Genomic DNA, 24,146 nt, shown 5'->3' with positions numbered 1-24,146 from the left:
AAAGGCGTATCAACAACTACGCGTTACACACTGGTCTTAATAACAATAACGCAGTGACGTCACCATCTATGTTTAGAACATTTACACTGAAAACATGTGGCTTGTATCTAGTAAGGAAGTAGTAATGTTTAATTTGACGTTAATAGATCAAGTGTATTTCGGATAGGCTTTCGAACTTTTGCAATTAACGGTGCGAAACAAAAAAAAACGTACCAAAAATGCATATGTCTATAAATATCGCTACATTTAATACATGTCCCAGAAAATCGGCAAAAGTCCCGGACAATTTAACTCAATGTCACGGAATTGGTCTGAAAAATTATGGCATGTATGATGTACGACATTATCTAAAAAAAAAATTAAAAAATTACCCTAATTTTTTAGGCCATGTCAGTGGAAACAAACATAATTTTGTTAGGCCTTATGTTGATGTTTTTTCTTAAATTATGTTGGATTATGTTATTTAATCAGAAAATTTAAATCGATGTTTAAACATACATGCCATAATTTTTTAGGTCCAAAGCGGGACATTCCATAAAAAATTGTCGGGACATTGACCAAAAAGCAGGACACCTAAAACGATCTATCATTCCACCTTTACTGTAGTCAGAATAGTACTAACATAAACTATTGATACTTTTATTCAATACATAAAACATCTGATATGAAGCATGAAATCTAAAACATAACAATAACAGTTTTATTAAATAAGACAATAGCAAACAACAAAGATAATATTCATCTTTTGAGAGTACAAAATCTGGAACATTACGACAACAATACTCATTATATTACTTTCAATGGCAAACATTAACGCAGGGGAGGCTATCCAGTACACTGAAAGTACGGGTTACAAAAAACTATCTACCGAACAGTTACATCAGCTTGATACGGAATTGCAGCCGTACACATTTCCGAGGTAGGTTTTTGGTGGAAGCAAACCGTCTTTCAGTTTGTCAATTGTCGCGGCTTAATTGGAGTAGGGTCAAACTGTCATGCATAGCACCTCGTTGTTTTTAGCTTAATTGGAGTAGGGTCAAAATGTCATGCATAGCACCTCATTGTTTTTATTACAATTACACCCAATTACACTAGACAGGATGGGTATCACTTATTGGACGTTTGTTGCGATTTTGGTATATTGCACATTCAGATTATCCCGCTATTTTGAAACTAAACATTGAATGTAAAAGACTCGTTAATGACGTAGAGTTAATTTTACAAAACAATTGTTTTGTTAACCGTTTCAAACAAAGACAAAAACAAACACATTTTCAACATTTATTTCATTATAATACAACTATCGATAGCAATAAGCGACCACCCTTGAAGACCACCATGGTGTGAATGCCTGATAAAATCAATAATTAGCCGATATATCACTGATAAGGTGTCATAAACAACACTGGTACACACGAGAAGTAGAATCGGATTGTTAATTGGGGCAATAAAGGGATTAGTGGTGGTAAGTGTTAACGAAACAGAGCTTGAATAGCAAATTTTATTGGGAACCTATAGACCTTACATCGTTTTTTACGAATGTCTGGACAAATCGTCTCATATCGGGATGCGGGACAAAGGGCCCAAAAGCGGGACTGTCCCGCCGAGATCGGGACGTCTGGCATGTATGGTTTAATCTCTTTGCATAATGTTAATAAACTTTTAACATTTAAATCATTTCGTTACAACCTGTGTACATATTAACAAGTCTACTACATGTATTAAACATATGGATAAAACAAGTCTCGTACTTTGGTTATCCAATTGTTACATCGTATTATATTTTCAGCGCCGTTTATCATATAACAGTGTACTATAGTATACAATTAGTTTGTTTAACAGTATACAATTTTATGGATTTTTTTATAATTCTTACATAATGATTTATATATAACGGGTATCGCCTTGGTTCCCCGTATACTGCTGCATTAGGAGCACTCATTTTGACAAAGTGTTCGTTTAAAAAATCTTCTATGAACTCTTTCAATATCCTCGGCATTTGAAAAAAAAACAACCTCACACGCAAAACAAAGAATTGGCGTAACATACAAGTAAAAAAGCTTTACATTATTTTAACAGGAACATGCATTTCTTTGGTGAGTAAAAAAAGCGACCCGATAGCCTTTAAGCCATCGGATAACGTTTGAGTAGTCTGTATAAATGATCGACCTATTGCAAGTACCAAGCCGAGATAGTTAAATGATTAGACCATGTTTATTTGCTCATTTTAACAAAATTCACATTCTGTCAATTTCACTTCATCATACATTGACCGAATAATGTGTTTAACAATCTACCGTTAATGTAGCGCCGTTGAAGGGATGGTCAACCAGATTGCTATATATCACGAAAAAAGAAAAGTTCATAAATACAGTACGTTTTTACAATCATAAGTTTATATTGATTAAAATATCACGACTGGTATATGACATTACTTGATGTTAATTTTTCATATTTTCAGTATATTCGGTAATAAAATTTTACTGAGTATGTCTAACAGGTCCTTTATTCTCTTTTTTTGTAAATTTTATTCTTATTTTTTTACTGGAGATTTTAAGATGTCAATATAAAGAATTTAATGCTGGTATTTTAGAACTTTCTTTTTTTCATGATATATAGCAATCTGGTTGACCATCCCTTTAAATGTTGCATCGTCGTTATATGTCGCAGGCTACGAGATCTGTCGCAACGTTTCACGATAAATGTCGCAAGGAACGATAAATTTCGGAAATCCTACTGACGCAACTGTATCGATAAATGTTGCAAAAATGACAACTGCCGATATGTGTCGCAACATTAACGTTAAATGTCCCACACCTTTGTAAGTCATGTTAAAAATGAAAAGTTGAAGTAAAAATGACTAAAACTTAGACTAAAGGTTAGATCTAAATTACGCGACTAGGTTCTTTGGGACGATCACAATGGTCAGTTTTTAGTTAGTATTTTAATAAATATCCATTAAGTCTTATGCCATGGGTTGCGAGAGAATTTACATGTTTTACTTGCATATGTTAAGGACGTACGCTGCAGTTTAGTTTTACGCAAATTTGTTTTGACTGTAACATTGGTTTCGCAATAAGTGTATGCTTTTTCAGATATTCGAATAAAAACAGGATGCATATTCAATAAGGGAATGATAACAAGAAATAAGTTCTATGAAGTTTAGAAAACTGATAAACAATTTTCAGCCCCTAAATAACACAGTAAGAATCTACCATCATTTCTGCTGCTATAAAAACCTTTTTTGATCGCGTGTATGTAACAACAATCAAGAACCTCATTACGGAAAACAGTCAATACTTCCTTATAACTGAACATGTTTGTTTTGCAAGAGCGACTTGTTTAAAACGGATAGCTTTCCTTCACATTAAGCAATTTGTAATAAAATCATCATATATTTAAACATGCCATCAAAGTATATGTGTTTTATATAATGAATATTATCAAAATCGTTCTGCAAGTTTCATCTTATGCTTAAAAACAAATCAGTAAACTTTAATTTCTCAAGCAACGGCTTAAGATATCATCTTTTATGTAGTGTTGTTTGAGATAATTAACTACATAGAATATCTGATGAATTAAAATGATTCATCCACGACGCTCTGATACTTCTGAACTATGTGCGGATGGTGGTGCATCTTGCCGCACGTGTATGTAATACTTGCATACTTCTAATTTTTTGCGCTTAATTTATTTTTCTCTGACCATTATTATTGGAAAAACACTAGCATTGTGTTTATTTTTGGTAAGCAATTGATTAAACAAGCACATAGATGTACACTAAGGCATTTACAGGCTGGTCAATCATTAAGCAAAGTATTTGAATGTGTGCCGGTACCGCTTATGCAACCCATTTATACATGTACTACACACATAACATCATATTGACGAATGCAATGCAATCTTAAATTTTATGTAGTGTCGTTTTAATATTCAGTGTAAGGAATTCCTGACTACTCTCTGTATGTTCAAACGACACAAATTGTGGCCCATTTACAATTACGCGTTAAAATTCACTTGAAGAATTTCAGGATCAGTACTCGTTCACTAAATCGTCAAGTGAATATATAATTGACTATCGAAAAACACAGTTTTGCTTTCAAGATGAGGAAACAAACATTACCGAAATAGTATAGTGTCAGGATTAGAGGAAAATCGTTAAATTATCCAACCACAATTTTTGCCGTAATCAGTCAGCACGTCTGGAAATCGTTCCTGAACGCCTTGATGGGCTTCCCTTATTTACAAGTTTGCTTTTTATGTCCCCCTTCGAAGAAAAGGGGGTATATTGCTTTGCTCATGTCGGTCTGTCGGTCTGTCTGTCGGTTGGTCCGTCCACCAGGTGGTTGTCAGACGATAACTCAAGAACGCTTGGGCCTAGGATCATGAAACTTCATAGGTACATTGATCATGACTCGCAGATGACCCCTATTGATTTTGAGGTCACTAGGTCAAAGGTCAAGGTCACGGTGACCAGAAATAGTAAAATGGTTTTTGAATGATAACTCAAGAACGCATACGCCTAGGATCATGAAACTTCATGGGTAGATTGATCATGACTTGCAGATGACCCCTATAGATTTTGAGGTCACTAGGTCAAAGGTACAGGTCACGGTGACCCGAAATAGTAAAATGGTTTCCGGATGATAACTCAAGAACGCATACGCCTAGGATCATGAAACTTCATGGGTAGATTGATCATGACTCGCAGATGACCCCTATTGATTTTGAGGTCACTTGGTCAAAGGTCAAGGTCACGGTGACCCAAAATAGTAAAATTGTTTTCGGATGATAACTCAAGAACGCATACGCCTAGGATCATGAAACTTCATGGGTAGATTGATCATGACTTGCAGATTGATCATGACTTGCAGATGACCCCTATTGATTTTGAGGTCACTAGGTCAAAGGTCAAGGTCACGGTGACCCGTAATAGTAAAATGGTTTCCGGATGATAACTCAAGAACGCATACGCCTAGGATCATGAAACTTCATGGGTAGATTGATCATGACTCGCAGATGACCCCTATTGATTTTGAGGTCACTAGGTCAAAGGTCAAGGTCACGGTGACCCGAAATAGTTAAATGGTTTTCGGATGATAACTCAAGAACGCATACGCCTAGGATCATGAAACTTCATAGGTAGATTGATCATGACTTGCAGGTTACCCCTATTGATTTTGAGGTCACAAGGTCAAAGGTCAAGGTCACGGTGACCAGAAATAGTAAAGTGATTTTCGGATGATAACTCAAGAACGCTTTTGCCTAGGATCATGACACTTCATAGGTACATTGATCGTGATCCGCAGATGACCCCTATTGATTTTCAGGTCACTAGGTCAAAGGTCAAGGTCACAGTGACAAAAATCGTATTCACACAATGGCTGCCACTACAACGGACTGCCCATATGGGGGGCATGCATGTTTTACAAACAGCCCTTGTTTGAAGTGTTGTATCGAAAAGCATTGTTCTAAAATGTGCCATATTCAATTTGCAATGAGATTTTAATGATCCTTGTCAAGCGAAAATGGGTCTTATTCCATATGCACCCATATATATAGCCCATTCAGCCTGCGCATCTCTCAGTCTGGTCAGGAGATACATAATGAGACCATAACACATTGAATGATTTTATAACGAACAGCATCGCCTCTGACCAGACTGCGCAAATGCACATGTTGGGTTTAAGATACACTGGCCGAAACGCATAATACCCATTTTCGCATGACGCAGCTATGAAAGTGTGATTTAAATGTGGCAAAAGAAACATGCGTTTAAATAAAATATTAACAAACGATATATTTCGATAGTGAAGAAATATACTCATAGTAAGGCATGTGAGGACACATTTGATGTGCACTCCAGTAGTATATTTTGTATTTGCTTACACTAATTTGGAATTTGACAATGATAACACACATTTCATGCGGTAAATATGCGACTTACAAGGGAAAAATACAACACATTAGTTAAACTTTTGTTTTCAGTTTATTTATTTAGAAACGTAAATTGCAAACTTTATTTAGAAGTCAGCATTTACGCCCACTTCCTTTTTAGTCCCCTACCGGTTTCACCGGAGGGGACTTATGGTTTGCACTCCGTCTGTCTGTCTGTCAGTCTTTCTGGATCCTGCAATAACTTTTAAAAGTTCTTAATATTTTTTTTATGAAACTTGAGACATGGATTGATGGCAGTATGGACATTATGCACGTTATTTCATTTTGTTCCTACATCAAAAATTCTGGTTGCTATGGCAACAAATAGACTAGAAATACTGCTAAATATGGTGGTTTTCTGGATTCTGCGATAACTTTCAAAGTTCTTCATATTTTTCATGAAACCTGAAACATGGATTGTTGGCAATATAGACATTGTGCACGTCATTTCATTTTGTTCTACGTCAAAAATTCTGGTTGCTATGGCAACAAATAAAAAAACATTCTGACAATGGTGGATATTCTGACAATGGTGGAGCCAGTAAGGGACATATATTGCTTGGCAATAGTCTTGTTAAAAGATATTTCTTGTTATATTTAGTTGTTTTTAGCTCGACTATTATATATGAAATATATAAAGTGGAGCTATCCTACTCACCCTGGCGTCGGCGTGAGCGTCTGCGTTAGCGTGCAAATGTTAAAGTTTTCGTACTACCCCAAATATTTTCTTTGTCCCTTGACATATTGCTTTCATATTTTGCATACTTGTTTACCAACATAACCCCAACCTTTAAACAATAGCAGACAACTCTATCAAGCATTTTGTCATAATTATGGCCCCTTTTCCACTTAGAAAATGCAGCAAATGTTAAAGTTTGCGTACTGCCCCAACTATTTTCAATGTCCCTTGACATATTGCTTTCATATTTTGCATACTTGTTTACCAACATGACCCCAACCTATAAACAAGAGCAGACAACTCTATCAAGCATTTTGTCATAATTATGGCCCCTTTTTCACTTAGAATATGCAGCAAATGTTAACGTTTTCATACTACCCCAACTATTTTCAATGTCCCTTGACATATTGCTTTCATATTTTGCATACTTGTTAACCATCATAACCTCAACCTATAAACAAGAGCAGACAACTCTATCAAGCATTTTGTCATAATTATGGCCCCTTTTCCACTTATAATATGCAGCAAATGTTAAAGTTTTCGTAATACCCCATTATTTTCATTGTCCCTTGACATATTGCTTTCATATTTTGCATACTTGTTAACCAACATCACCCCCAACCTATAAACAAGAGCAGACAACTCTATCAAGCATTGAGTCATAATTATTGCCCCTTTTATACTTAGAATATGCATATTTTTGATACATCTTTGTTAAAGTTTGCGTACTACCCTAAATATTTATGCCCCCCATTGAAGAAGAGGGGGTATTTTGCTTTGCTTATGTCGGTCTGTGTTGGTCTGTCCGTCCGTCCACCAGGTGGTTGTCAGATGATAACTCAAGAACGCTTATGCCTAGGATCATGAAACTTCATAGGTACATTGATCATGACTTGCAGATGACCCCTATTGATTTTGAGGTCACTAGGTCAAAGGTCAAGGTCACGGTGACCCGAAATAGTAAAATGGTTTCCGGATGATAACTCAAGAACACATACGCCTAGGATCATGAAACTTCATGGGTAGATTGATCATGACTCGCAGATGAACCCTATTGATTTTGAGGTCACTAGGTCAAAGGTCAAGGTCACGGTGACCCGAAATAGTAAAATGGTTTCCGGATGATAACTCAAGAACGCATACGCCTAGGATCATGAAACTTCATGGGTAGATTGATCATGACTCGCAGATATGACCCCTATTGATTTTGAGGTCACTAGGTCAAAGGTCAAGGTCACGGTGACCCGAAATAGTAAAATGATTTTTGGATGATTACTCAAGAACGCATACGCCTAGGATCATGAAACTTCATAGGTAGATTGATCATGACTCGCAGATGACCCCTATTGATTTTGAGGTCACAAGGTCAAAGGTCAAGGTCACAGTGACCCGAAATAATAAAATGATTTTCGGATGATAACTCAAGAACGCTTTTGCCAAGGATCATGACACTTCATAGGTACATTGATCGTGACTTGCAGATAATCCCTATTGATTTTCAGGTCACTAGGTCAAAGGTCACAGTGACTTGAAACAGTTAAATGGTTTCCTGATGATAACTCAAGAATGCTTACACCTAGGATCATGAAACTTCATAGGTACATTGATCATGACTGGCAGATGACCCCTATTGATTTTCAGGTCACTAGGTCAAAGGTCAAGGTCACAGTGACAAAAAACGTATTCACACAATGGCTGCCAATACAACTGACAGCCCATATGGGGTCATGTATGTTTTACAAACAGCCATTGTTTCTTTTTGAAATAAAATATGTGTTTATATTATAATATTTAAAGCTACTACTTTATTATGCCCCCTTTGAAGAAGAGGGGGTATATTGTTTTGCACATGACAGTTGGTCGGTCCGTTGGTCTGTCGGTCTGTCCACCAGATGGTTTCCGGATGATAACTCAAGAACACTTAGGCCTAAGATCATAAAACTTCATAGGTTCATTGATCATGACTGGCAGATGAACCCTATTGATTTTCAGGTCACTAGGTCAAAGGTCAAGGTCACAGTGACACAAAATAGTAAAATGGTTTCTGGATGATAACTGAAGAATGCTTAGGCCTAGGATCATGAAACTTCATAGGTACATTGATCATGACTGGGAGATGACCCCTATTTATTTTCAGGTCACTAGGTCAAAGGTGAAGGTCACAGTGACTCAAAATAATAAATTGGTTTCCGGATGATTGCTCAAAAATGCTTACACCTAGGATCATGAAACTACATAGGTACATTGATCATGACTGGCAGATGACCCCTATTAATTTTCAGGTCACTTGGTCAAAGGTCAAGGTCACAGTGACTTGAAACAGTGAAATTGTTTCCTGATGAAAACTCAGGAATAATTAGGCCTAGGATCATGAAGCTTCATAAAACTCTGTATTATGTGAATTGGGAATAAGACATCAATTTGGGAATAAATTGTGTTTTATCAAAAGTGCATAATATGCAGTTTTATATGTTGCATTTAACTAGTTTTACAAATTATAATTAAAACATATACTTGCATATATAATAGCATCATTTAAATTTATTTTACTTCAAAACTGGATTTTTTATTAATTTAAACAAAAAATCCTCATGAAATGAAACTGTGTCCATGCCGCGCTTGGACACGGTTTGAAAATACACTTTAAATGATACAAATTCAATCACTGTTCATGAAAAAGTCATGGAAAATTTCTTATTAAGCTTAAATTATAGATAATGTATTACAAAAATATATGTAGATCATGAAATGAATAGTGTTGTTTGAGAAAATCACCAAAATGATGTCCATTCCCAGTTTGATGTCTTATTCCCAATTCACATAATACAGTGTTATAGGTACATTAATCATGACTTGCAGATGACCCCTATTAATTTTCAGGTCACTAGGTCAAGGTCAAAGTGACAAAAAACGTATTCAAACAATGGCTGCCACTACAACTGACAGCCCATATGGGGGGCATGCATGTTTTACAAACAGCCATTGTTTCTTTTGGAAACAGACCATTTATTGTTTAGATATTAAAATATACCATTAATCTAAAAAAAAATAAAGGTACCCTAGAATTTTGGCTTTAGTCCTATTTTGATTGTTTCATCTATGACATGAACAAGATCAAATAACACAATGCTGAAATTTCAGGCTACAAATGAATAATTTGTGGTCAAATATATTAACTATTGATTATTGTTGATTCTCGCAAAACAAGAGCAGGGTGCAGAATCAACGGGGTTTTCAGGGGTTTACACACAGGCAGGGCAGAATGTTGTCACACCGTTTAGAACTTAATTTGTTCAAATATCTCAAGTTATTTAAATACATTTGCAAAAATCTTTAGTGCATAAAAGACATTTTTTCTTACAGTTTGTGCCGATATCTTAAGGTATATCAAATCAAATCAAATAAATTTTATTTTGAGTCGGCACGACATATAACAAGTAACATAAGCTGCAAAGCTTTTGAACAGACTGAACAACAAATGTAAACAGTTAAACATGAGTAAAACAACTAAAAAGAAAAGACATATACATGTTGAAGGATGCAACACAGATTTGGACAATAATTACATGCAACATTGAACTGAATTTGATAGTTTCTGCTGGTATTGCACATGTGAGGGTGGAGAAAGACTGCGGCATGCATATAGGGGCTAACTGTATTATCAAAACAATAATGCCCAAATAGCTGGACCAGCAGCAGAGTCAGTGTATGACATAATATAATTTCAATAGAATACGAAAGCATATCAAAATTTTTATCAAAGCATAAATGAATTAGAATTAAAATAGGAGGCAATTAAAAACTGTGTAGGAAGCTGCTGATCTAGACCTGCAAGTAGGTCTAAAAACTGCAATAAGACGGCAACGTAAGAAATTGAATTAAAAAAGAAACACAAAAGTTTGACAAATTAAAAAGTGCTAAAGACGAATATCACCTCGAATCAGATTCGAGATGAACTGATCAGCAGCTTTCTCACAACAAAAACAGAATAAAAGCATGAAACAAATTATAAGCAAGCAACAAAATAGAAGCAAGAAACAACTAGATGCAAACTAAAAGCAAACTAGAAGCAAGCACAGGCAATCAAAATAAAATACTTAATAATATATAAGCAAAGCAAAGACAGCAAAAGCAACTAAACACAGTGTGGCATGCAGCTCCAGAAAAAATTTGTTCCTATGTTACTTTACAGACAGAACATTTTAAATTCTTTGCCATTCCAGTGCATCATATAGCTTTTGAATTGGTTAAAGTTACTTGCTTCTCTGTAGCTTTCTGGGAAGGCATTTCATAGAGCTGAAGCCACATGCCGAAAACTGTTTATACCATACTTAAGTAGTCTTGACTTTCGGAATCGCAAGAAGATTGGTATATCTGAAATGATTACGAGATTCACGTTTGATAACCAGCTCATTTAGAACAGGTAGAGATGTACTATTCATAATTTTGAATGTTTGAAGGGCCATAACTATGGTTCTTCTGATATATAGACTAGGCAGGTTTGCTTTTGTAAGTAATTGGTCACACAAACTGTTGTAATCGTCGTATACAAAGCGAAGAGCTCTCTCTTGTATTTTTTCAATTTTGTCTGTGTTACTTTTGGAGCAGAAATGCCAAGTTAGAGGGCAGAAACTGAAATTTGAGAGGATAAATGAATGGAAAATGGTCAATCTTCTGAGACGACATAGGTTTTTCCCTATTATTTTCAAAATGTTAAGCTGTTGTGCTGCCTTACTACAGATGCTACTTATGTGGTTATCAAAATTTAGGTTTGAGTCTTAGTTTACTCCAAGAAGTTTAACCACATCGTCACATTTAATGTTTGTTTTTCTCATATCGAAAGAGGGGTATTATTTTGGAAGTGGATCTTTTTCCAATAGCTATAGCTTAAAACTTGTCGGGATTAGCTTGCATACAATTAAAAGTAAACCAATCTATTAGGACATTTCTTTCTTCTTGTAGAACTTTTACAGGTCATTAAAATTTGTGGAACAATAGGAAAGAGTGTTATCATCTGCATAATTATAGAGTGTGCCCTTGTGAATAAAATAAAACATATCATGAAGACATTAAATAGGAGAGGCCCGAGTATGAAGCTCTGAGGCACGCCCTTGATAATATGAGCCCAGGAGCTTACAGAAATACTTATATTTATTTTTTGTTTCCTATGGGATAGATAAGAAGTTAAAAGAACAATAGAGTTTTTAGAAAGACAGTAACATTTAAGTTTTAAGTTAAGGTATAAGCAGGCCTCGACACTAACGGTGTCCCGGGAACCCAAGGACACCAGATTTTGGCGAGGCTCAGCAGTTCTTTCAAGCTTGGTGATCCTCCGGGAACCCTAAATTTATAGGACTACTTCATATTGATTGACCTTTTGAATCCGCGTAATTATCTTTTATTTCTTGCCGTGTTTATAAGAAGAACTTCCGAAATGGTAAGTACATTGTAGTGTATTTTTAATATCTCGGACCAGTTTCTATGTCTGTTAACTCCGCCTAAGAGCTACTGTTTTCAATGAATTTCTCAGATAGAGGCCAATATTGATTTTTCCAGCTGTCAATCAAATTCTTCTTGGTTAGCGCATCAACCAATCAGCGCTCAGGCAGCCAAATACACACCGACCCCATGTGAAACTGTATCAAATAACTGTACATTTCACAGATTATTACTGACCTTATTTCAACAAATGTAGCAGTGTAGATAAAGCGTAATTAACTAATTTTTTTTCAAGTATTAAAGAGAAAAATTACATAAAAAAAGCTCTACCAAAATAAAAGATATTAGCAACCTCTGTGCTACTAAGTTTTATTCAGCTATTAAATATTTAAGTACACACTATCCCGAGGAAGAATGACGTGATCTTGTACATGAAGTCTAATTTTGGCATGATTTCCATCTGTACATGAAATACACGAGAAACGTGTCTTTGTTGCAAGAATTTTCTTAACTTTCCGTGAGTAATGAAATCTGAAAATGATTTCGGATAACACAATAATTTTCATTATACACATTTGAAAATACTACAATTGAATAATGCATTTTGTTATACAAATGGTCATAACACATAATGCATTAAGTAGGTAAATTGAGTGTTTTGAGATTGCCAAACTATGCATACATATAGGTCTACATGTATGAATGACCTGACAAGTTATATCACGATCGGGAATGAAGATAACATTTTAAGAAAGACGCGTTTTTATTCACAGAAATTCACTTTCATTTTCACAAACTTTTCTGAAAGGAGGTACATGTAACATTTTAGATTGACAATGGCAACTGAATTGAATATTGGAAATAAAAATGTGTACTAGTATGCTTCTTGTACTTATTTGCCCTTACGCTGGAGGTAACCCTAGTTTGGTTGAAGGTCACCAAAAGTTGAAAGGAGGAAACCCTGTCAAAAAAGGTACTGTCAAGGCCTGGGTATAAGAATAAATGCTTGAATACGTTTGAAATAGGTGACAAAATTTCACGTTGTGTGGGAAATAATTGTTTAGTACAAATCAAATTTTTAACAATAACACAGGCTTATTAAATAAATTAATTCTGATGTACATGTATTTCACATTGCCATAAGCAGCATACAAATCTGTCTTTCATGCACCAGTTGAAATGCTTAAAAAAAATACGTTAAAAAGTTATTTGACATTAAGCACCACCGTCATGTTTCCTTCCATAAATGTTAAAAGGGGGAACTCCACAAAGTCACGTGATCCTGCATCCTGAAGAGGGGAATAACCTTTGCACAGTGAACTAAGTTTGTTAAAATAATATTTCCAGACTTGTAGGAATTTAAAACTAGGTCAACATGACAAACACCTATGCATGCATTGCAGGCCTTTTGCTGAAAAAATTGTTGTGTTAATGGGCTTTTTATTGGGTATTGCATGCTGTTATAAGAGCCTTTTTCATTGTTAGCTCACCTAAGCACAACGTGCTCATAGTGAGCTATTGTGATCGCCTTTTGTCCGTCGTGCGTCGTCAACATTTACCTTGTTAACACTCTAAAGGTCACATTTATTGTCCAATCTTCATGAAACTTGGTTAGAACATGTGTCTCAATAATATCATGGACGAGTTTGAAAATGGTTCCGGTTGGTTGAAAAACATGGCTGCTAGGGGGCGTGGCAGTTTTCCTTATATTGCTTTAGTAAAACCTTGTTAACACTCTAGAAGTCACATTTTTAGTCCAATCTTCATGAAACTCTGTCAGAACATGTGTCCCAATAATATCTTGGAGGAGTTCAAAAATGGTTCCAGTTGGTTGAAAAACATGGCTGCTAGGGGGCGTGTCAGTTTTCCTTATATGGCTATAGTAAATCCTTGTTAACACTTTAGAAGTCACATTTTTAGTCCAATCTTCATGAAACTTTGTCAGAACATGTGTCCCAATAATATCTTGGACGAGAGCGAAAATGGTTCCGGTTGGTTGAAAAACATGGCCGCCAGGGGGCATGGCAGTTTTCCTTATATGGCTATAGTAAAACCTTGTTAACACTCTAGAAGTCACATTTTTAGTCCAATCTTCATGATACTTGGTCAAAACATGTGTCCCAATAATATCTTGGACGAGTTCGAAAATGGTTCCAGATGAATAAAAAACATGGCCGCCATGGGGCGGGGCAGTTTTCCTTATATGGCTTTACTGTATGGTAAAACCTTGTTAACACTCTAGAAGTCACATTTGTGGTCCAATGCTCATGAAACTTGGTAAAAATATTTGAACTAATAATATCTGGGCAAAGTTCAAAAATGGATGAGATCTGTTAAAAAACATGGCTGCAATGGGGCATGGCATTTTTCCTTAAATGGCTATTTACTACAAAACCTTGTTAACACTCTAGAAGTCACATTTATTATCCAATCTTTATGAAACTTGATCAGAACATTTGTTCTAACAATAGCTCCAGTGAGTTTGAAAATGGTTATGGTTCGTTGTAAAACATGGCTGCCGGGGGGGGGGGGGGCAGTTGTCCTTATATGGCTTAAGTGAAAACTTGTTGACACTATATTAGCCACATTTATCGGCCAATCTTCATGAAACTTGGTCAGAACATTTGTCCCAATGAAATTCTGCCAGAGATTGAAGCTGGGTCATATGAGCTCAAAAACTAGGTCACAGGGTCAAATATAAAAAAAAACATGTTAAAAGTCACTTTTTGGTCCAAAATAATCTTCATGAATCAGCTTGCATTTTTTTCAGAATAGTCTAGTTCCTTTGGCTTTCAGGTGAGCGCCTTAGGGCCTGATGGCCCTCTTGTTTTAATTGATATTATACTTTAATCCTCAAAGTTTCGGTGCTTCCAGTTTTCCCACCTAATGACATTATAAACCATAACATTTCTGAACATTTTTTATGCCCCCGGATCGATAGATCCGTGTATATTGCTTTTGTCCTGTCTGTCTGTCATTCTGTCCAAAACTTTAACCTTGGTTAAAGTTTGATAACTTTTGCAATATTGAACATACCAACTTGATATTTACCATGCATGTGTATCTCATGGAGCTGCTCATTTTAAGTGGTGAAAAGTCAAGGTCAAGGCCATCCTTCAAGGTCAAACGTTAAATATCATTGTATTTTTCTTTCCTAAAACTTAAACCTTTGTTAAAGTTTTATCATAACCTTTTATGCTTCCAGATTGAAAGATCGGGTGTATATTGTTTTTGGCCTGTCTGTCTGTCATTCTGTCCCAAAACTTTAACCTTACTGTAAAGTTTTGCAATAACTTTTGAAATATGGAAATAGCAACTTGCTATTTGGCATGCATGTGAATCTCATGGAGCTGCACATTTTGAGTAGTGAAAGGTCAAGGTCAACCTTCAAGGTCAAAGGTAAAAAAAAAGCGGCGCATTTGGGGGCATTTTGTTTCTGACAAACACATCTCTTGTTTCCCTATAAAATCATAACTTTCCATGCCAAGTTTGATATTATTTAATAGAGAAAACAATTTTATCTTCTGTTGTTAACCAATGAAAGGCTGCAATATTAAATAAAATTGATGAAAATAATTCGAGGAGAATTTTGACTTGTATATTAATTGTTGTTGAAGCCATGTTAATTTGCTTTGTTACATTTTAATTTAAATATCAGAATACAGTCCAACCCCTCTTAAGCAGCCAGTCAAGGGAAACGGCCAAACTGGCTGCTTAAGCGGGGTGGCCTTTCAAGAGGGGGTTGGGTCATAGGGAGTCTAGAATTGATGAGTGCATGGCCAACTGTTCAATTTTTGTATAAACAAAATGGTAAATATGTGTACATGTACTAAATAATGTATAGACTTAAAATAATTTTATTTCTTCCTTTCTAACGTCTGCTATAAAACAACATCTCCATTCAAAAAAATATTCTATTAATCTTTCTTATCATCATCATCAATATCATTCTCATCAGAATCAAGTCAATGAAAAAGAATCATTCTCATGATTTGTTTTTTACAGAATGCGCGTTGTATGGCCCCAATGCACTTAAGATGGGAACAGTTGTGAATCAGTTATGCGTGAATAACTCCCGTGTCACTATCAATCAATCGATAATTTAAGTGGTTTATTGCAGTTTTATGTCTTTGTAATACCTACCGCACAAATTGGTCCCAACAGTGATCTCTGCCACGATAAAATCGTGGCCAGTTACTTAAGAGACTGATAATAGCAACTAGGTGTAATCCTACTGGTAATGCTTTTCATGCATAATATTATAAAAATATTTATTTCACCGCGTAAATGGTTTTATTAAAATTAATATTGAAATCATTGTAAATATAAAACAAATATAAATGTTTTGTTAAATTCACAAATGAGAATCATGACTTGTAATCCGAAACACACTCCCGATTTATGTATGTTAACGAGACATTTACAAATTCTAGCATCAAAAAAGTCCTCATGTATCTTCTTTGTTCCGACAAAAGCGGGCGAAAATTATGCACCAATGTACAATGTCACATCATACCCATGCGTGCGTGTATTGATTTTTGGATAAAAACTTTGTAGCACAGAAAACATGTAGAGCAGTTGATTTCGGTTAAAAGTTGCGTTGTTCTTTTTAACTTTTAATAAGCCGATAATTGTCATAAATGTGTGCTTGAAATAGTATGATTCAACAGCTACAAATAATCAATTATAAATTAAGAATCTCTTTTCCAGTACTTATAGATTAAATTTGCATGTGCGGAAACAAAAAGATCAAACTGTCGCATATTGCTTTTAATCCGATAACCCGATAATCTGCCGCTAATTAATTGCAATTTGCTAACTGGCTGTCAAAATGTTTATCACACATCACGCTGCAGTACTGCAGAGCCTAAACCGCAGACTGGAAGTACGTATCGATTTTTTTGCCGTTGCGTAGGGGTAATTTTGCCAGTGTACATGACTGACTTACTCGCGCGTGACCACTCATATGGGGGGAATTTAACATTTGGGATGCAAAATTGCTGGCCGCTGGCCGGAGAAACGGGGTTACCGCTAAAGAGGGGTGCATTATATAGTGTTTATCTACGGTCGCAGCACAGACCAGCGGCCTACACGCGGCGACCGGCGATGAGGGGTGACCGGAAGTAGGGGTTGGACTGTATTCCAATTATACGTGTGTAAATTATGTAGGACAATGTGCACTCTTTGGGCACTGTTCTTATTCTACTCATTGTCAATTTATTTAAATTCAGTTTAATATACTAATATATTTTTAATTAAGGAATTCTTTCTTTTTCATAATTTGCCTAGAAAAACATTTAATTAAAAGAAATACTTGTTTTCAACGTTTATGGCATTTATGCAAAATTTGCCAAATTATTTACCGGTAATCTTTTCAATTTGACCAATTGCAATGACACAATATGTCTGAGTACACTGATTATGTAGTGTCTTTTCGAATAATTGTTTGAAATAAACAGTAATTTACTATAATTAGTCTTAAGTTTTCGGACACTTAGGAATAATTTTTAAAAATTGTGTTCGAAATTTAGATATGAAAAATATTTATAAATTACAGGTGTCAGAAAATTTAGAGACAAAAATAAAGGTGTCCGAAAATTAAAATTATATTGAAATAAAACTAATAAATCAATGTACATTAATTTTCTTGTGATCAACTCTTCTTTTTCTGCTTACAAATAAAAATAAATACAACTTCACAGCTTAGCTAACTGCAGTTGCCTTAAATGATATATAGTAGAACAAAAAAGTAAAAACAGAACACATTCTGCTTCCTTAATAAGACGACACTGTTTCAAATGCTTTTGGGTTAATCCATTATTTTCTACTGGTACATATATGGTTATTAACCCAATTACACAAATGTAATGGTCCATTGCCCTCAGGCATGCATGCCAGGTTTTATGACCTAAATCCGATTGTAAAAATCCACGATGGAAGTTACGCGAGATAGGCAAAAACAAGAACGAAGTCTGTAAAACAGTGCGGTAAAATATACTGTCTGACAATTAAGAGACATTAATTATGGATGAAAACCTGTATGTCAAAAAATGAAGAGTCACACAAAATAATAATTTTTGCTAAAAAAAGGGTGTCCAATAAATTAGAGTGTCAGAAAACTTAGAGTTATTATGGTACTTGGACACTAAATTTTCAAATTTTCAATTTCTGTATGTTCTCATCATTCTTGTAAATAGTGTGTCAAAGTTTCAAAATTCCCTGAATCAATTGTTGATTAGTCCCTATCATTAGCTCGGCTGTTTTTGGTGAATACCCGAGGTATTGTCATAGCCAGCTTGTCGTCCGCCGTCCGCGTCGTGCTAAAACCTTTACATTTTGTTAAGGTTTTGAACATTGGCTCTTAAATCAAAGTGCTTCTACCTACAACTTTGAAACTTCACATGTAGCTGCACCTTGATGAGTTCTACATGCCACACCCATTTTGGGGTCACTAGGTCAAAGGTCAAGGTCACTGTGACCTAAAAAAATAAATCTGACAAGCTTTCATTTATTAAAAACTGCACCCGCAGCCGAGCGTGGCACCCGTTATGCGGTGCTCTTGTTTTAGACTGTTATCACTTAAAATTTTGTAGCCATTTTGGATCATACATGTAGTATGGATATTTTGATCATACATGTAGTATGGATAGATTGATGTTCAGCAGATCAAGCATTTTTAAAGAATATTAAGAATTGTTCATGTTCCTAGATTATTTTAAGGGTTTTCACACTTTAAAGGGGCCTTTTCACGTTTTGGTAAATTTACAAAATTAAAAAAGTTGTTTCAGATTCGCAAATTTTCGTTTTAATTATGATATTTGTGAGCAAACAGTAATACTGGACATTTACCATGCTCTAAAATAGCCATTTTATGCATCTTTTTGACGATTTAAAAACCTGAAAATTATAAAGCGTTGCAACGCGAAAGGATTGAATACTTTGGAGAGTTCTGTTGTTGTCGTTATATTTTGTGAAACTACAAGGATTGCTTATATATAGTACAAAATACCTTCTTCATTGAATGAGCACAGATTGTCAAGTGGTTTAAGTGGTAAACTGTTTACTCCAGGACTCCGGGTCAGTGGTTCGAGCCCTGTTGAGGGTTACTTTTTTGTCTTTAAAAAAAATATCTAGATTTTCAACTGGAGCTTTTTAGATTCAATGTTTACATTTATCAATATAAAGCATTTAATGACAAACTTAAATTCATGCCAAAATCTGTGAAAAAGCCCCTTTAAATTTTATTCTTACATATACCAACTTCAATCTGTGTACAAGAATATAGATAGTTATTCAAAACTACTTGGAAAAACCTGCATGTAGGTTTATTTGAAACATACATATGGGAGTTATAGTTTTGTAATGCAGCAGGGAACTGAAAATTAGGTTTTGACTGACAGTTCTTTAAAAGTTTATATTTAAGTAAAAATTTTCCCATGTGTCTTAGCATTCCAAAAAAATTAGTGTGTGAAAAAATCACCAAACTGCACAAGTAAACATATAACATAACATTTATTTTCTTTTATTTTCATAGTCGGGGGTATTTATACTGTCATCAAGTCCAAGGCACCAGTAAGCACAGATGAACTTGGTGAACAGTATTGTCTGATTGGACCGTACAATGAGTCTTGTGTGCGGACTGAGGTGGAGCTACTTGAACCACATCATCACGTCATGAAGACAGTCCTAGAAGAAATGAGATCTCAGGGAATCAAGGTCGAGATTATTTTGTTATTAGATTTAGTTTTGTAATTTGTAATTGATGTAATCACATTTTTAGCTTGACTATTATATATGAAATATATATAGTGGAGCTATCCTACTCAACCTGGCGTCTGCGTTAGCGTGCAAATGTTAAAGTTTTTGTACTACCCCAATTATTTTCATTGTCCCTTGACATATTGCTTTCATATTTTGCATACTTGTTTACCAACATGACCCCAACCTATAAACAAGAGCAGACAACTCTATCAAGCATTTTGTCATAATTATGGCCCCTTTTCCACTTAGAATATGCAGCAAATGTTAAAGTTTTCTTACTACCCCATTTATTTTTTCATTGTCCCTTGATATATTGCTTTCATATTATGCATACTTGTTTACCAACATCACCCCAACCTATAAACAAGAACAGACAACTCTATCAGGCATTTTGTCTTAATTATTGCCCCTTTTATACTTAGAATATGCATATTATTGATAGATCTATGTTTAAAGTTTGCGTACTACCCCAAATATTTCCTATATCCTTTGACATATTGCTTTTATATGTTGCTTGCTTGTTTACCAACATGACCCCAACCTATAAACAAGAGCAGACCACTGTATCAAGCATTTTGACATAATTATGGCCCCTTTTACACTTAGATAATTGAACATTTTACTTTAATAGCCATAACTTCTTTATGATCACATTTTATTATTACTTTGACAAAACAACACTTACCTGAATACCACTGTCCAGGGCTCACGCTGGGTTCAAATTTTAGGGAGAAGTGACTTCTCCCTAGACACTGATTTAGGGAGAAGTGAGGAGACTTTAGGGAGAAGTGGAGAGACTCGGACAAAGGGTTTGCTTGTAAGGGGTTACAACATACATATATGTGATAGTAATAATCGACACAACAGATAAATAACCATAATTTTACTAGCTCTTTATTCAATCCATTTTGATGTAAACATACATAGTGTAATAAAGACTTAAGTATTTCAAAGATGATAATTGAAGCAGTAGCCAACATTAATATTTATGTTTGAAATATGACATATGCCAGGGGTTTTTCTGCCTATTTTGGGAAAAGGAGTCTGACCAAATTGGGAATTTTGTATCGACAAAATTGGTCATTTTGGGAATTTTTGCTTCGATGAAACGGCTCATTTGGGAAAAAATTGTGAATTAATCATGCTTAAATAATTCAGTGGTTTAACAAATAAATTTGTTTTTATTTGTTATTTTGTCTTCTTTATATAAACAGATGCAATATTGGGCATGTTCAACGTTAATTCAAGTACTGCAGTTTTGTTTTTCAGTTACAGTTACACTCTGAGATAAGAACTGAACAGTCAAAACCTTATAGCAGATATTTTTGACCAAAACAAACACTGGTTAGTCACACAAATTATAAGACAATTCATTCTTAAAAAAAAATGGGAATGTTTATTATAATTTCGGTTTGGGATCGGGTCCGTTTGCTTTGGGAGTGCCTCCGTTTTCCGGAGGCGCAGACAGTGCTGAAAAATCCCTGTATGCTAAGCAGCTTTGTTAATTTGTGGTAAAAAAAAACGTTGTGATTATCAACACTTAGATTCGTTGCTTTGAATAACTTTGAGCCAATGTTTGTCAATGTTTGTCAACAATAATAATATTAATGAAAACAAAAATCTATATTGACAAATTTAAAGTCTAAACAATAACAATGTCACCATAAAGTAACATCCAGTCTGAACATTAAAATGAAACATAGTTATTGCTAATTATAGGATATATTTATTTTACAACACGTTATTTCAACTAATGTCAACAACGTTGACAGTTTTGTAAGGTCGCGAAAATATATGACAATATAAGAATTACATTTTACTTGGTGAGTGATAAATCCTCCTTCCAAACAAGCTCATTATTTGTTGAAATAACAACTGTCTGTCCCTATTCATGTTAAAATTCGTCATGATTGAGGACAGACAGTGTTTTAAAGTTTAGAAATAAAATCCAAACACAAATATGATTTTCCATGCCGTAATTTTGGACTAAAAATTGACCGCATATTCGCATTAAAAAATAGATTAATTTTCAAATTTTAAAAGGTACTTTGAATTAAAAAAATCAATATTTTTGCACAAAAAAAATCATAGCCAAAGATTTCAGAAGTTTAAAAAATCAATAGTGCTGAGTTTGATTTCATTCGAGTGTGATAGTGCCTAACCAAGCGTGACCTGAGCCGCGTGACCTCAGAGATAATCTTTCACAGCATGTGACTATCGTCTGCAACAAAAGGCTTATTAGTGATCTGATAACAAACCATGCCCTTTGGGCATAATTCATCGTTATCACATTAATTGATCAATTAATATGGCAACATCACCCCCGTGGATTATCCCTAATCAATATCAAAATGAAAGACGTCAGTAAACTTCAATTATCACCCCACACGCACGTGACTGCATTCGAGTTGAACACTGACTTGACGTTCGCCGATTGGATAAGTTTGGAGGTTGGGAGAATCGGGGGCGGGGTCTACCTCAAATTACATGTCGCTCGATTGCGACACGCTTCGGGCAGTTACAGTGTGTACTGGAAAATGTAATCATACCTTGACATCGAGAAAACCGGAAGTAAACAAATTCCGATGAAAGAGCGACTGGAAGTCGCTTTTTATCTACGATTTCTTACATTTTAGGCGACATTTGGCGTAGGGAAAGCGACTATGTCGCTCACATCGCCCCCTAGCGCGAGCCCTGCCACAATGGATTCCACCCAAACAATACCCCACGCCCCTACCCTGAATCCCTTCCCCCCCCCAAAAAAAAAAATATAAATATTTTTTTTTAAACATCATCAAATAAATGACCACACCCCACATTATACCCCCCTCTCACCCTTCCTACACCCCTCCTACCCCCTCCCCCCAATTTTTTTTAAACATCATCTAATAAATTACCACACCCCACATTATACCCCCTACCCCCCCCCCCCCCCAAAAAAAAAATGAACAATTTCCCCATGATGGCTTACGTTATACTGTCAAGCACTCGAATAGTCGAGCGCGCTGTCCTCTGACAGCTCTTGTGCAGGTTACTTGTCTTATGTGTATGTGATAAATAAAAATTGCATGGTTGTAATTAAAAGAAGTAAGAAGTGACTTTGTTACACACATATTTATTTTAGGTCTATTTCGGACGTTGGCTAATAGATGGTTACCCTAAGCTGATTCTTTTTGACATTGGGTCAGCAGCCTGGAAGCTGGATGAGTTTAAACATGAGCTCTGGGAGAAGAGTCACATTGGAATCCCTTTGCATGACTCTGAGGCTAATGATGCGCTCATCCTTGGGAATCTGACAGCTTGGTTCGTTACTAGCGTAAGTACCAGTAGTTTTATAAGTACATGTAACTTACTAATAGGTGTGTTTTTATGCCCTGGGTATCTACAGATGCAGGAGGGATCTTGTGTTTCAATGCATTGTTCATCTGTTCATCCTTTAAAACAAGATCAAAACCAAATGACATATTTTTAACTTATAAATTATTTCTCCTTGAATTTTTTTATACTTGCCTGGATGATGAACTCGATCTACATACCCACATAATCTTACCTCATTTTGACAATGACATAGACCTACTTTTTGGAATAATACTTATTCAGAAGGCACAAAGTCATGGTTTAACCGAAAATGCCAGTTTTCTCAACATAAATACTACTAACTAAAAAGCTTTATGAAGTCCTCTCAACACTCTGCATACTCACATCACCTGACCTCATTTGCAAATGACATTTACCTTGGCTTAACATTTACATTTCGCTCATGAATCAATACTGAGAGGGCTCCGCCAATGGCTTCAGGGCTTATTGAAAGCAGCATTCTGTTCATATCAGACACAAAGTATATTAAATGTAAGAAACACTTGCAAACAACGGTTAGGCCATTTATTATTCACAAGTTTCAATGGATAAATTTTATTATTTGTATTTTAATACACATTGTTATGTGATAAAAATGCACGAAACTCGTTATGTAAATAGAAAATTTTATAATCATGGTCAAAATGCCAGTAAAAGAAATCGGTATTGTTTAAGGTAAATGTATAATAGTGAGTAAATTGTTTTGCAGTTTCGCAACAAATTGGAAGGGAAACCTTACATTTTACTTCACTGCCATGAATGGCTGGCAGGAGTGTCACTGATTCTGTTGAGAATGCGAAAAGTGGATGTGGCCACCATGTTTACAACACATGCTACTTTGCTGGGAAGATATCTTTGCGCTGGAAATTTGGACTTTTATAATAATCTAGATAAGGTTTGTTTCATTACATGTGTATCAGCAATATTATACAGTCAATCTTGTGGATGCGACCACTTGTATTAAGCGACCTTT

General features: G+C 35.3%; 1 protein-coding gene across 1 annotated transcript in view; it reads left to right on the top strand.

Moving 5' to 3' along the window:
- The window catches only part of LOC127841365 (glycogen [starch] synthase-like), a 76,504-nt gene that overhangs the window by 17,123 nt on the left and 35,235 nt on the right, over nucleotides 1–24,146 (top strand). Inside the window, exons 2-4 of the mRNA XM_052370174.1 lie at nucleotides 19,590–19,771; nucleotides 22,941–23,132; nucleotides 23,883–24,068. Coding sequence (XP_052226134.1) covers nucleotides 19,590–19,771; nucleotides 22,941–23,132; nucleotides 23,883–24,068 — 560 coding nt within the window. The remainder of the gene's footprint in view (nucleotides 1–19,589; nucleotides 19,772–22,940; nucleotides 23,133–23,882; nucleotides 24,069–24,146) is intronic.

This window comes from Dreissena polymorpha, chromosome 1 (assembly GCF_020536995.1).
Source record: "Dreissena polymorpha isolate Duluth1 chromosome 1, UMN_Dpol_1.0, whole genome shotgun sequence".
Classification (NCBI taxonomy): domain Eukaryota; kingdom Metazoa; phylum Mollusca; class Bivalvia; order Myida; family Dreissenidae; genus Dreissena; species Dreissena polymorpha.
This window is presented reverse-complemented; position numbering and strand designations above follow the sequence as displayed.